The 14,030-nt window shown below is 35.1% G+C and overlaps 1 protein-coding gene across 2 annotated transcripts in view; it reads right to left on the bottom strand.

The window, feature by feature from the left end:
* Positions 1 to 1,630: 1,630 nt before the first annotated feature.
* The window catches only part of FEZ2 (fasciculation and elongation protein zeta 2), a 28,541-nt gene continuing 16,141 nt past the window's right edge, over positions 1,631 to 14,030 (bottom strand). For both annotated transcript variants that reach the window (XM_074165960.1, XM_074165951.1), the window contains 3 exons: positions 12,097 to 12,172; positions 10,073 to 10,138; positions 1,631 to 3,391 (listed from right to left, as the gene is read on the bottom strand). In XM_074165960.1, coding sequence (XP_074022061.1) covers positions 3,375 to 3,391; positions 10,073 to 10,138; positions 12,097 to 12,172 — 159 coding nt within the window. In that variant the 3' untranslated portion in view covers positions 1,631 to 3,374. The remainder of the gene's footprint in view (positions 3,392 to 10,072; positions 10,139 to 12,096; positions 12,173 to 14,030) is intronic.

The following is a 14,030-nucleotide window of genomic DNA, read 5'->3' as shown; positions in this document are numbered from 1 at the left end:
ATATTCAGGGATAACTTAGAAGTTCATGAGAAGTTTTAAAAATGAGGATTGCTATCTGAATCACAAAATCGTCCCAAACTCATGTGGATTCTGATACTGTTACAATGCAGCCACCCATGGCCCCAAAGAAAGATAACTTTGCAGAATGATGAGTCAGTAAGTTCACGCTTGGGGCATCAGAGCCCAGAACGCTTAGCTAGAAAGCTTTGCTTCTAGGCTCTCCCCAACTGAATTAGGTAGGTGCTGTTTTAAGTGGAGCAAGCTGCTGATCACTGCCTGCTGCTGCCACCACTGGAGAAGCAGCCTTCCTGCTACACAGGCTCTGCACCATCTACAGCTTCAGGAGTTATCTTGAATTGTCCCCTTGGAAATGAGGAGGCAGCTGCTGTAAAGGACGCTGTGCAGAGATAAACACTTGATTATCAACACTGTTGCCAAGCTCACAGAGTGCATTTCTGGGCTAGCTGCAGTTGCCAAGTGGCACACATGCAGAAAGAATACCCAGGTAACCCAGCCTGGAAGCAACAATGATGCGAACTCTGCAATACAACCACCAGTCCCAGTTACAGGCTACAACTACCTGGCACAATCAACAGCAGATGTTCTTTATTGCCAATTACTTTCCCCAGCTCAGAGTTCAGCTAAATCGCTTTCACCAGGAGGCAACTGACATTGTTTTCAAGCTTCTTTCCCAAACCAAGGAAACATAATTCTAGGACTCTTGACTCCCTCTGACGTACTGTCCAGACAGGACCTGACTCAAAATTTGACTCCAGTCAGCAAGTGAATAAGCTTTTATCAAATGAAATGGCTGAAACCTAGGAAAAAAAGATTAAAAACAAACAAACAAAGGCTATTAAAGCAAGTGATACAAATAACCTAACTTCAAGTAACTTAAAAGTTCAATCATTTTAAGGAGACTTTGCTTCCAGAAGTCTCTGTATTAAAAATTGAATGGATTTTGGTAAAAATGTATTTTTACCAAATCTCTTCTAGGGTATTTGTCAGTAGCTGTTCTTGCGTGGCCATTTACAGCTATTGCATACTAAAACTAAAAAAAATAATGAAATCCAGCTCCCTGAAAGAATGCAAGATTCAATAATGCATCTGGAAAAAGGATAAAAGGAAACACAATAAAGACTATGAAGTACTCAGAACTCAGCAGAAAAGCAGATTTGCATGGTTCTTTTTATTCAAATATTTTAAGATCTATTTTTTTATGTACATATATAGGTATATATATAATACTTGCCACCTTTGGCAGCTGTTGTTTAATGCCAGGATTCTACATACAAGGTAAACAGGTACTTTTCATAATGAAATCTTGTTTAGTCTGATAAGGGGCAAGATATACATAAGCAGATACTTAGCTCACTAAAGCTGTTTCTGGTCTTTAGTGTTGGGGTTTTGTTCAAGTTTTACTACCTTTAGTATTTCATAACTTTAAGTCATCCAAGATTTGCTACAGCTAACAACACAAACTTTATCAAAACGGTTTGGGTTTTTTTTGTTGTTTTTGTTTTGTTCCATCTTGTCACCTCAAGCCTCAAAAGAAGATTGAAATATGTCTGAATGGAGATGTCTCCATTTAGAGACACAACATATGCTTTTTTTTTTTTTTTTAAAAATGGACCAAAGCAGAGTCATCCTTTTTGCCAATTTCCAGGCATCAACAGTCAGCATCAAGCATGTCTGTAGAACAAACATGCCATAATGAGTTCATAACACATCAACTAAAGACGTACGTGGCAGCTTTCTTGTTAGAGAAACCTCAAATGAAGTAGAATAAAGCAACAAAAAAAATTTCGTCACATATGACACACTTATGCAGAGGATCCATTGTATTCCTGAGCAGGCTGGCAAGTATCCGTTGGTGGTCAAGTGGGAGAGGGAGGAGGAAAGAATTTTAAGCTGAAAACCTTACTGAACTGTAAAAGGCACAAAAGACAATAATATTGAGGCCTTTAGAAAAAAAAAAAAAAAGAGAAAGCATTATGAGAGTTATTTTCAAACTGAATATGTTTCACTGATCAAGATGATTATATGATGACGATGATAAAATTGAGTATTAAAGAAGTGACACAAGGTATTTAGGAGCAAATTTCTCTTCAACTAACAAAAAGCCTGAAGGCTTGAAATGGAAAAAACTGTTTGAAGAAAAGATATGTTTATCTCTTTAGAACCTTATCTTCCAGTGCCTGCACATATAGGGTATATAAATCTGGATGTAGAATCAAAAAGAATTCAATCTAGAAAATAGTTCCTTTTTTATTACTACTCCTTATATTTCAATCCTATTTTTAAGACTGGCAAAATTATTTGTGACAAGTATTTAATGTTGAGATTATGGGGGTATATTGTTGGTTTTTGGGGGTTTTTTTGGTTTGTTTTTTTTTTTTTTTTTTACAAGATTTGTAAAATACATTCTCATCTGTTTGAGTGCAGATACATCATCACAGAGGAGACAGTGCATACAATTTACAAGAGGTTTGTAGTAAAATTTAGAGATACACAGCAACAAACATGTCAATATAATACTAACTTGGAATCCAGGTGCAAGTTTTTCAAACTGTACACATATTTTTAAAAAGATATAGCCTTTTAAAATGTTTATATATTGAAGAATTAAGATCAAACACTTATTAAAAACAGTAAAATTATAGCAGCAATATGGGAGAATATCTAAGCCACATGAACATTAATAATTAAAATAAAAACAAATATGAAATATTACATTACACAGATGTTTATGTTAAATAACAAGGATAACTAACACACCAACTATTTATGCCAAACCATCAAAGAATCTGGATCTGTTAACTGTATGAACAATACTGTTGTATAGTTCAATCAAAGTTACTGTTGTAAAAGAAGTGTCAAATGCTGACTTCCACCAACACTGTTCTGGAGTGCTTCCTGGAGAACTCATTTGAATCTTTTAGTCCGAGACCCAACTATGATCCTTTTTGCATCTTTGCTACAGGAACTAGGGATGCTTTTAAATATGGATTCCTTAAAACAAGGCTTATTTTATTTACACTATTCAAAGTTTGCTTTTCCTTCCAACAACAAAATGTGCAGGAGGATTTACTACATGCTATACAATGTAAAAATAGACTTTAAAAAGCCAGAACAATGTGAATAAAACTGTACAATGTTTGTTCCCTGCTCCAGTTCATTGCACTATTAAGTTAAAATGGATGAGTTGTCATGCCAAGAAGACTTACTGTAGGATAAGAAAATCCACGCACATACAGAGGAGGCAAATGCATACTGGTTTAAGTATAGTGCCAAATGAAAAAATACTGAGTTATATCCACAGAAAGCGTCTCATCGGAGGAAGGAGCACGGTTAATTCTGAAAGGCAGCACTCTTCATGTAGGACACAAAACTGCAAAAGAACCACAAATAGATCTTGATAAACATTAGTAAAGTTAGTCTGTATAAGAATTTATTGTGTATACTAAAGTACTTAAATGTTGAATTCTACCCTATTAATAACAAGGCAAAATCTAGAAATCAATTGAAACTGGCAATTAAGATATTATTCTCTTCTCAAAAGATAACTGACACAACCCACTATCTTTAACTAATATTACCCAGAAATGAGTTAACTCAAGGTCATGTCTTAAACAGTGCTTTTTGAAGTGTTCTATTAGAAAACAAAACATTAAATAAAAGGTGACGCATGCAGTTATATTTTTAAAATATGCACTGACAATTTCAGATTCTAACTCTACTTTCTCATTCTGGTGCGTGTACTTGAACCACAGGGTGGGAAGATAAGACATGTCCTTCACATGTTTCTCATTCCTGTTTCACATGTAAGACACAAACCTCAGAGCAATCCAGCTTTCAAACCAGTGCTAGCACAACACAAAAGCAAATAAAGAAGTCAAAACTTCAAAGGGAAGAAAATAAATGTTGTCATCTGAAATAACTTGCATAATTTAAAAATAGAACAGGGCGTAAACTCTTGCTTTATTAGAACAAAAATTCTGGTTTTTTTAAGCCGTTACTAGAAGGTTGAAAGATCAGATATGAAATAGCAAAGCAAGCTGAAGATAGAAAATGATTCTGCTTTGATGACATCTACTTTCAGAAAAAAGCCTAAAAGAAAATAATAATAGACATATTTCGTGCATTTTACTCAGTAGTAATGTATGGTATATTATTTCTAGCACTGTATTTTTATGTCACAATTACTGTTTAAGGACAATTAGAAAAGAACACAAAGCTTAGCAATAAATACATCTTAGAACAGTTTACTGTAAGGATTAATCTGATTTCAAAGGCATTTATTTTAGCTATAAATACATACTTATATATTGTTATATATAATAGTTATGTTTTAAGAATGTCACAATTACTTACACTTACATGTGTTTTGGAATTAAGGAAAAAAACCCGACAATTAACCTTGCAGGGGTACAGAGAATGATTTATTCAGTTTGTGTATCATAATGGTAGCACGTTGCATTCAAAAATTATCCCAGTACATTACGTTAAATCTTCAAATTTTGTAAAAACTGGAAGTAAAAACTAATAATCTTGAAATAGTATGTCTAGATGTGATACCAGATATCTTATCCCTAATGTTTTGATTCTGTGCACATCTACAGGCTAACATTTCATATATCTCATTGCTTTGTTTTATAAGTAGCTAAATTAAGGCACCCTTGCTTCCAGCAGATTTCCTCAGATATTCTTCCTTACCCTCATAACAACAAAACTATGTAATTCCCCTTCTAACCATGCCTTCCTCAGCTTCTACTTTAAATTTATTATGAACTTCATCACAGCAGGTCCTCCCCATATTGTTCCTCTGTCCTCATGCCTCCAAACTGACCGGAGCTATTGTAAATGTATTCACTGGTATGTGAATACAGAAAAGCTGTCTGGCCAACTGGATGTTAGCTTTTAAAAGCCAATAGCCTTTAGCTCAATAAAAACAGTGGTTTCAGTCCTTCTACCTAGATACAGTTCCCTACAGTATTTGTGAAGTGCAGTTATTCTCACAACCCTTCTTTCTGTCTTGTGGGGTTGAAATTGGCAATTAGTATTCGTGAAGCTGAATAGACAAACAACATGACTGCACTGAGGCATCTTCTTCAGAAAGCAACCTAAACTTGCGTACTTCAAGGATTACGGATTATTGCGTTATTGTACTTAGCAAATAAAAAATGATGCAGAGTCATTACATTACACATGCAAGAAGAAAGACAAAGCTTCTGTAAAAAAAAAAAAAAAAAAGAAATTCAATGGATACCGTCAATACAAACATGCTTTCAGCTAAGGATATGACAAAAATATCTCCATCTGTGCTCCCTGCTTTACAGCTTAACTTGTGCACCAGGAACTTTGCTGCTTACTTACTTCTGTAGGTTTTTCAATGGAAAAACCACAATGTTTTCAAAGCACATTATATTTATTAAACCATCAAAAAGGATCATTAGAAAGATAGGTACAAACAGCATTTAAATACAGTGAGCTTAATAAACTGCCAGCATCAGTCAAAAAGTGTGACTTCTAAGATCAAGAATTTCAAAGCGTTGGCAGAAAACACATTCCCCACCCTCCTCCAAATCTCAGTTTCTACTTCATAGAATTACGGAATCATTTAGGTTGGAAAAGACTCTTAAGATCTTGAGCTTAACCGTTAACCTGACACTAGTCCACCACTAAACTATGTCCCTATGCCACATCTTTTAAATACCTCCAGGGGTGGTGACTCAACCCCTTCCCCGGGCAGCCTATTCCAACGCTTGATAACCCTTTCAGTGAAGAATATTTTCCTAACATCCAATCTAAACCCCCACGGGCACAACTTGAGGACATTTCCTCTTGTCCTATTGCCTGTTACTTGGGAAAAGAGACCAACAGCTGTGATCCCTAGTGAGAAAGTATAACAATATTAATACATTACAAAATATATTCAAAAAAAGGAAGCATAATTGCAAATGCTTATCAATATCACGCTACCATCTATTTTAATTCTAAACCTATAAAATAGAATATGAATCATACACTGGTGGGAGAAGAACTACAATATACTTGCAAAGCAAATCACTAAGTCCCTTCCATTATTACTAACTTCAGGATGGAAACGTTCACTGAAAAGTAAAATGAAACAAAACTCTATAAAAGGAAAAAAATCCCCTTGAAAATAATTCAGGTTGTATCAAAAGTAACACGAACAAGAGAAGGTAAGTTACTGCATTGTACAAGACTCTACATGGAATATGCATATAGTCTGGCTTTGGGATACTTACCTCTGAGAAGGTACTCCCTATAGAATAGATCCAGGGAGAACTAACTGATCACTGGGAAGAGGGACTTGAGCATGAGGACAAAATGGTATTTTCAACATTTTGGGGGACACAAGGGGGCAGTAGAAATTGAGAAAAGAGGATGCTTTAAAGAAGCAAACACCAGAAATAAAGAAATTATTTAGAAATGCATATGGACTTCTCTTTTTTCCTAACATGAAATGCACTGAGTTACATTGGCCTTTTTCACTTCTTCATATGATGCTACATTTGCACATCCCATGTCCTGAGGATTTCTACTCCCAGTGATTCAGAGGCACTAGGTGGTTATGAAAAAAAGCGCAAGAATGATCTACAGTAACACAGAAGGTTGAAAGCAGATCTGGTTGCAGAACTCTTCTTCAGGTTCCAGTCCCACGTTCCAGCTCTTGCCTACACTGCCTTGCCAAAACAAACTTACTCAATCATTATTAAATGAAGATATTAGATATTAAACAAAACACATGGAGGGAGTCTGTGTGTGTCTTCCAACATGATACAAACTTAGTCTTTCACAAATTTCAGAATTATTTTGGCATTTAGTTCAAGATATTCAAGATGGTGACACTTCTACAAAACACCTGAAACACATGAAATTCAGAGGAAATATAAACTTATTTCACTCTCTTTTTATCAGAACATCAGTGAATTTGGCAAGATTTCTTTTTAACTCAACACTTACTGCTCAGTCTTACAGTTCCATTAACCCTTCCAGGTTCACAGCATTCTTCTCTTATTTGTCCCATTACATTATGCCAACAATACTACGGCAATTGTTAGAATCACTTTTTTTTCTTATTGTTTAGAATCAAGAGCTGAAGAAAATCTAAGTAACTCTTCAACAGCAACTAATGATGTCTGGACAAGTTTATTGCTAATTCTGTGGCCAGCTATAACACCTACATAAGACTAGCATGTTCTAATTTTTTAAATACAATAGAATAAAAAGACAGTGCTGCTTTAAAAAAAATCATTAAGGATCTACTTGTAAGATTTTTTTTTTATTTTCTTTGCTGTGTAAAATGGAGTACAGTGCTAGAAAGAGGTTTTTACCTGTGCTGACAAATGTCACACTAACTGGATCTGCCACAGAGCTACACATATCCTACTGTCATATATAGTTTACTGCCTGCTTTTTTGTTGTAAGATTGGAAAAAATGATCCTCAAAGGAACAAGAAATTAACAGATTTTAACAGAACTAAGTATCTTTAGTGATGCAGTTCACACATTTCAAAACATCATTTCTTGATAAAGCTTAATAAAAAGAAATGGAATCTATTCAGTGTAAGACAATAGCTGGACCACAGAGTAAACAAATGTAAAATGAATACAATTATCAGTATACCATACAGATGATTATTACTGGGTCCAGAACTTGCTACCCTCCTGTTTTTTTTTTTTTAAAAAAAAAAAAAATTGAAACCCCTAAATCCTCATAATCATTTTCACTTTACCAAGACATTTTTAATCTTTCCAGTGAAGAGAGCAGACTCTAAACAGTAGGTCACTCCTTTAATTATGAAATTCAGAGAGTAGGTTGGAATTTCAGGTACAAAAGCTGAGCTGAAAATTGCCTTCAAGTGATTGTTTAGAATCATCTGATGTCCCTTTAACAAGCTTTAAAAATAGTTTTCAGACAATAGACAGCCAGCTGGGAATATTTTGTGCCATGTATGAAGCCTCACTGAGACTTCAGGCCAGAAGTTTTAGTGGCAGAATAAAAAGAGAAACAGATTACAACTTCAAAAGCAACTGGAAGACTTTGCCTGTTCCACAGGGTAAATCTACATTACAATGTAACACTGTCAGCCGAGCTATAAATATTTAACATAATCTAAACATAGCAATATGAAGCTTAGTTAGAAAGGAAGAGTAAAATTCTATGCTTGCTAGCCTGTATAACTGCTTGCTGTTGTGCAAACAGACCCACAGAAGAGCGAGAAAAGCTTAGTTCTGTTCAGTAATGAAATCATGGCAGCTGAGGGGAAATCATCTTTTCCTTTCAGTACGAGTGATATGAATGACTGATTACTCTTCATACTCATTCGGGTTTTACAATTTAGAGGCAACTGTGCCTCTAATATGAAGACCTGTTTGATCTAACACATTTAATGTGGGCATGATGTTTTTGTAATTGTCGCATCTAGCTAGTAGAAAATCCCTGCTGATATTAAAGTCATGAGCATGCAGAGGCTGAGGAAGGAGGGAACCTTTGTATCAAGCTTCCTAGATCATCGTGTCGTATGTTCAGCTAATCTACTTTTTATAAGCCTTCTATGCAGAAGAATTCTCCATTTCCCTAAGCAGCCAGTTTCTTCTCAGTATCCTAGTAATCTGAAAACTTTTCTGTACAGCTACATCTAAAAATAAGAGCAGACACTGTAAAGAGCTTCTACCAGACGTATTATGATAAGAAGCTAACAGCTTTAATTATTGACAACAGTTCATCCTCTTTTGTCGAAGATTCTTCTCCACAAAACTAAAGTTTAGTGCCATCACCATTAAAAAAAGCCCTTGATCTTCAGCCTAAATGGCTCTCAGCTCATAAGCAAATACATCTGTCTAATATAAAAAGGATTCTCAGAAAGGGTAAGTAAACAATGGAGCAGTCAATGGAATCAACTGAAAGGATCTCTGCATTCTTATTGTATGTAGTAGTTCTGCAACCCTACATGAAACTTAGAAATGAGCCTCTGTCAAAGCTCTAGAATATTGCATGGCTCTCCTTTCAGATTTTCTGAAGCAAGAGCACACCTTTCATCCACAACTTTAACCCGGAAGTACTTTCAAATCTCTGCAAGATGAGAATGATTAAAGTCTGTGTAAGAAATACAGAAACCTTCAAAAATTGTATGGAGAGAGTTAAATCAAATGATTGTATTTGAAAAAAACCGTGAGACTTGGAAAGTATGATACTAAAAGAAGATTAAAACCTTTGCAGAATATGAGCATGAAGTAAACATAATATACATTTGGGTGGCAAATAAAAAGGCATCCATCATCCTTTTGTACACGTGTTTGTTCAAATCTTGGTAGCTTGATGCATATGCTGAACTTTAAACAATGAAGATTATGGTACCATTTATATATCAAGAATTAAGTAAGAACATAAGCATTAGTAAGACCTAGGCAAAAATGAAGCCAAAAGAAAAACATTTAAAAGTAATTTAACAACCTGGAACCTACCTGGAACAACTCCTTAAAGCTAAGGCAAGCAGTGATTTTCAATGTCTGACATTCTATTAATATAATCCATGTATAAGATTGGAAAGTAAATGATTAGTACACAAACCTTTTACATAAAACGTGAAGAAGGTGTAACAAGTAAATGTAAAATAAATCATTTTTATCATTGGTCAGAAGTAACACTTAAAAAGAAGCTATAACCACTTTATCTAGCAAATCCATTATTACTATAGGCAGTTTGAATTCAGATTCTGAAAAACCTGTACAACACAAGTTTTTAACTACACGCATTTAACTTCGTAAGACAGACTGCTCTGCTCCTGCTGATGTCCTTCAGCTGAGTATACACCACATACTTTGTTATATTATACTATCACAAACAAAATAAACACATTTTATTTATGAACTATATGCTCAGAAACCTTGGACAAAATAGAAAAGAATATAAATGAGAGCTGTTTGATAGAAGGGCAACATAATTCACAAATGCTGTAGGACTACTCTTTTCAAACACACCTTGGATGTACATTAAATTAATTTATAAAAAAAAAAAATCCCAGCTAAGAAACATACTCACCCTTTAAAATATAGTCTGTTAACAAGCTTGGCACTTTCTCGCTATCCTCTTTCATGGCATGCAGGACTAAAGTATGAAAAAAAAATAAATTCAGATATTTAGTCATAAGACAACAGACTCAAAAGAAATACCATGAAGCTGTTTTAACTACTCATAGGGATATTGCCACCACATTAGTAAGAAAACTCTCAATTGGAATATGAAAAGATGCCATGAGACACATCGAGACACATTTTACGTAGTTAATTATTACAGTAAAATGTCATCACTTGTAACAACAAAAAAAGCACTTCTTCCCTATAAAAAATCTCTCCAAAAGAAAGTCATCACATCCAAAACTAAAATATGCTAACAGCTGCTGGAGGGTTAGAAATCTTAAGAAAAAAAAAAAGTATGCTTCACTACTTAATTTATTTCCTTGGTCTTCATCCTGAATCATGGAATAATGACACTTTTCTGGAGAAACAGTGCTGTGAATGATCCAATTAAAGTGTTGGTGGGATTTTTCCCCTGAAATGGTGAACGTTAGCAACTGTAGCTTAGAAAAATCTCAAACACATGACTGAAAATGGCATTAACTTAGAATAATGCCAAAATGCCATTTTTTGTGACTTCTGTCAAGTCAAAACTGTTCATCCTTGCATTTTTCTGAAGAAGGAAAACCATTTGGAGTAGCTCAACTTCACATACGTAAGCTTGTCTGTTACTCCATAAACAAGAACAATGACAATCCTTTATGAAGTGCTCTGGACACAACTGAAAGAATTAAAAGTACAGAATTATACTGAATAGCAGTATTTCATAAGCTCCAATTTCCTCATATAAGACTCTGAACTCAAAATATAACAAGTGTTTTATTTCAATCTTTATGTAAACTATGGAATAATACACAGGTTCAAAAGAAAAAACAAACAACTCCAAACACCAGCTTTACTGTCTGCCTTAACAACAGGAGGGACAGCAAGTCAGAAATCTGCAGCTGAGTCACAAGACCAAGTTCCAATCTGCCCACAGAGGCAATACTGTTAATAATCTTTACGGTGCATTTGTACAAGACATTTTGTTAATAAACTGTCAAACAACACAAAACATTTTCAGAAGGCTTTAACCTCTCTCTGCTTAACAATGAATTTTTGCAAATATTTTAAGTGAAATTTAAATATGGCAAAAGGAGAAAATTTCTCTGCAGGAGTAAATACAAAATGAAAAATCCATTTTTCACAGAGTAAGTATGAATTACCAGCTAAGGGTCCCTACTGTAGAAAAATAAAGGAAATGTAATTCCTGCTTAAACATTTTATTTACTCCAGAATTTGTACAATATTTATTTTTTCGTTCCAGGAAACAACCAGTGAGCCTTTTACCATCCCTCAGCCACCTGTGGAATCACAGACCTGTGCTGCTGCAAGGTACCTTAAGGTGTAGTTAGATCCAAAGCCCTGCAGTGAGATCTGATCAAATACATTGACGCACTCTACCATCTATTTTTAAACTGTTCCTGTAAACCTGAAACGAAGGAGATGCCATTGACTCCCAGAGATGCTCTGCTGTATTTAACAATGTTAATAATTAATTTTTTAAAATTATAACCTTATTTTTCATGCAAATTAGAATGAAAAAAACCCAAACAATCACAAAACAGAAGACTCGGAACTTGTAAATAAAGCACAGCAAGCTTAAACAAGCAGGAGTATATCAGGTACCATAAGACAGTATTGCCAAATTCTATGCCATGAAGTATTTTCCATAAGGCCCACCTCTTGAAATAACCTGAGAACATTTGCTTTCTGATACATGCAAGTTTCTAGCCTTCAGGGTTTCAGAGAACAGCTAGAAAACAAACATACCATGAACGCTCAGAAAACACGCAAAAACTGGCCAAAACGCACAGTTAAAAATCATGCAACTTACATACATGCCATAGGGTGAGGGGGAAAGTATAACTGTATGAATTCATTGGTTCTGAGCAACCACAGTTGGAAATATAAAGAGGAAAGCATCAGGGGGGAACTTTATATGCTCACTTTTAGTTAATGTTTGAAGATCTTCAACAGATGGAGGTCCATTTTTCTTCTCATAAGGAATGACGGTTGTTAAGTACTGTCAAATGAAAAAGACAGTTATTTGATCATCCCTTCCTGCAATTTTTGTTGCTTGCATTTTATTTTGCAAAAGTTGTAGCAATTGAAATTGCTAGCCACAAATAAAAGCTTTTCAAAAGATTGTATTTCACCAGAAGTTAAGATTCTCTCAAAGCTTTTATCCTAGAAGCCAACTTTTTTTCTTTTTTTCAAATTATGTGACCACTTTAGAAATTGTGCAGCTAAACGCTAAAAAAATATTTAAAAAATTTGAGCTTCTTAGAGTGAAAACTTTATCTGATCGGTTTCTTCCCCAGAGCCTACGCATACCAATAGTAAAATCTTTCCTCTCCTCCCTCCAGAAGTTAATAGAAGTCCTTCATATATTGAAAGTACTTCTTACAACCAAATAAAAGCTAGAACAACCACCTTCCCATGAGTTCCCCTCAAACAACACTACAAATGCAGAAGAACAATTTTCAAACTTGCTCTTAAAAAAAACCCACAAAAAACTATAAATATCATGCAAGCGTCACCAGTTATATCCAAAAATCAGGAAGTAATTCTTTCTTTCCAGGAAGTATGTTAAAAAAAAATAAATCTTTCCAGGTAAATATTGACGTTGCCTTCAAATAATTTGGGAAACTGATAACAGTCAACTTTTTAAAAGATTCCAGAATACAAATGATAGAGGCTGTGCAGGTCACTTGAGTGAGGTGTTCAGGTTTGTAGAAGTGCTAACAAGCATTTGGAAAATAAAAAAAGAAATAATTTAAAAAAAATCTTCAAACTCAGCATATGCTGTGTTTGAAAAACCTCAAAACAGCCTTAGGATTTTCCAAGTGACTGGTTAACTCTTACTAAGAATGTAAAACTTTCCAAGGATTTAGACAGATCAAAGAGCATTGCCCAGTCCCAGTCACCCAAAGGTGATCTACAGTCCTCTATGCAAAGAAAATTAGGCTGTCCTGTAGATAGGTGAAAATTAAAACAGACAACTTTGGCCTTCTGACGCTATGCACTTCCAACCAAACGGAACAAAGCAAGCCTAATTAAACATAAGATCCCACCATTTGGATTTTGATTTAAATTCCCAATTTTAATAGTTGAATGTCACAACAGACTACTTCAAACCAATGCCATTTTTGTTCTATTTACTCTTTACTGAAATCTTTGTCAGCTTAAAAAAAAAAAAAAAAGGCAAAAAATGTCTTAAATCTTTCAGGATTTTCATACCTGCAATGCAACCAAGATTTATTTTCAAATTCTTGAAGCAACTCTCTTGCTCTTTTATTCAATGCATTTTGGTGACATCTTGCTTTGCAGCCTACATGAATGCATATTCTTAAAGAGAGTAACATTTCAAAAGTACAGAAATCACTGGAATTCTCCCTAATGAAAAAGCTTCCTGAAATCTCCCTCAGTTCAATTTTCAAGAATTTCACAGGAACTTAATTCCGGGTTAACAGCTATAACGCAGTAAGTAAAGCAACCCTCTGTCTCTCATTCAACTTGAGAGAGACGTGGTTCTCCACGTAACAATCAGAAAGCACGTTATGTCCAAGGTCTCCTCCTCTCCTAGTAGCAGCACTTCAGCAAGAGTCAAGTGTAACTCAGACTCTGGTGAAGAGGTTCACTTTGCAGAAGGAGATTTAGTGTTGCCAAATGCAGCTATAACCATTGCCATGTTTAGAGTGGGATCACGCACCTCACACCCAACCACATCCACTAAATGCCAGATGGACTCAGTTCTGTGTCATTTAAGGGAACCTGTTGTACCTTAGGCAGACTCAGGTCGCTTCTCTCCCTCCCTTTTCCTTTTGCATTTTTTCACATCCGCTTAGCCCAGCAGAGGAAAATATGCTATGCTTCTTAGG

The sequence above is a fragment of the Numenius arquata genome, chromosome 2 (genome assembly GCF_964106895.1).
Source record: "Numenius arquata chromosome 2, bNumArq3.hap1.1, whole genome shotgun sequence".
Classification (NCBI taxonomy): Eukaryota; Metazoa; Chordata; class Aves; order Charadriiformes; family Scolopacidae; genus Numenius; species Numenius arquata.
The sequence above is the reverse complement of the archived record's forward strand: the minus strand, read 5'-3'. Positions and strand labels throughout refer to the sequence as shown.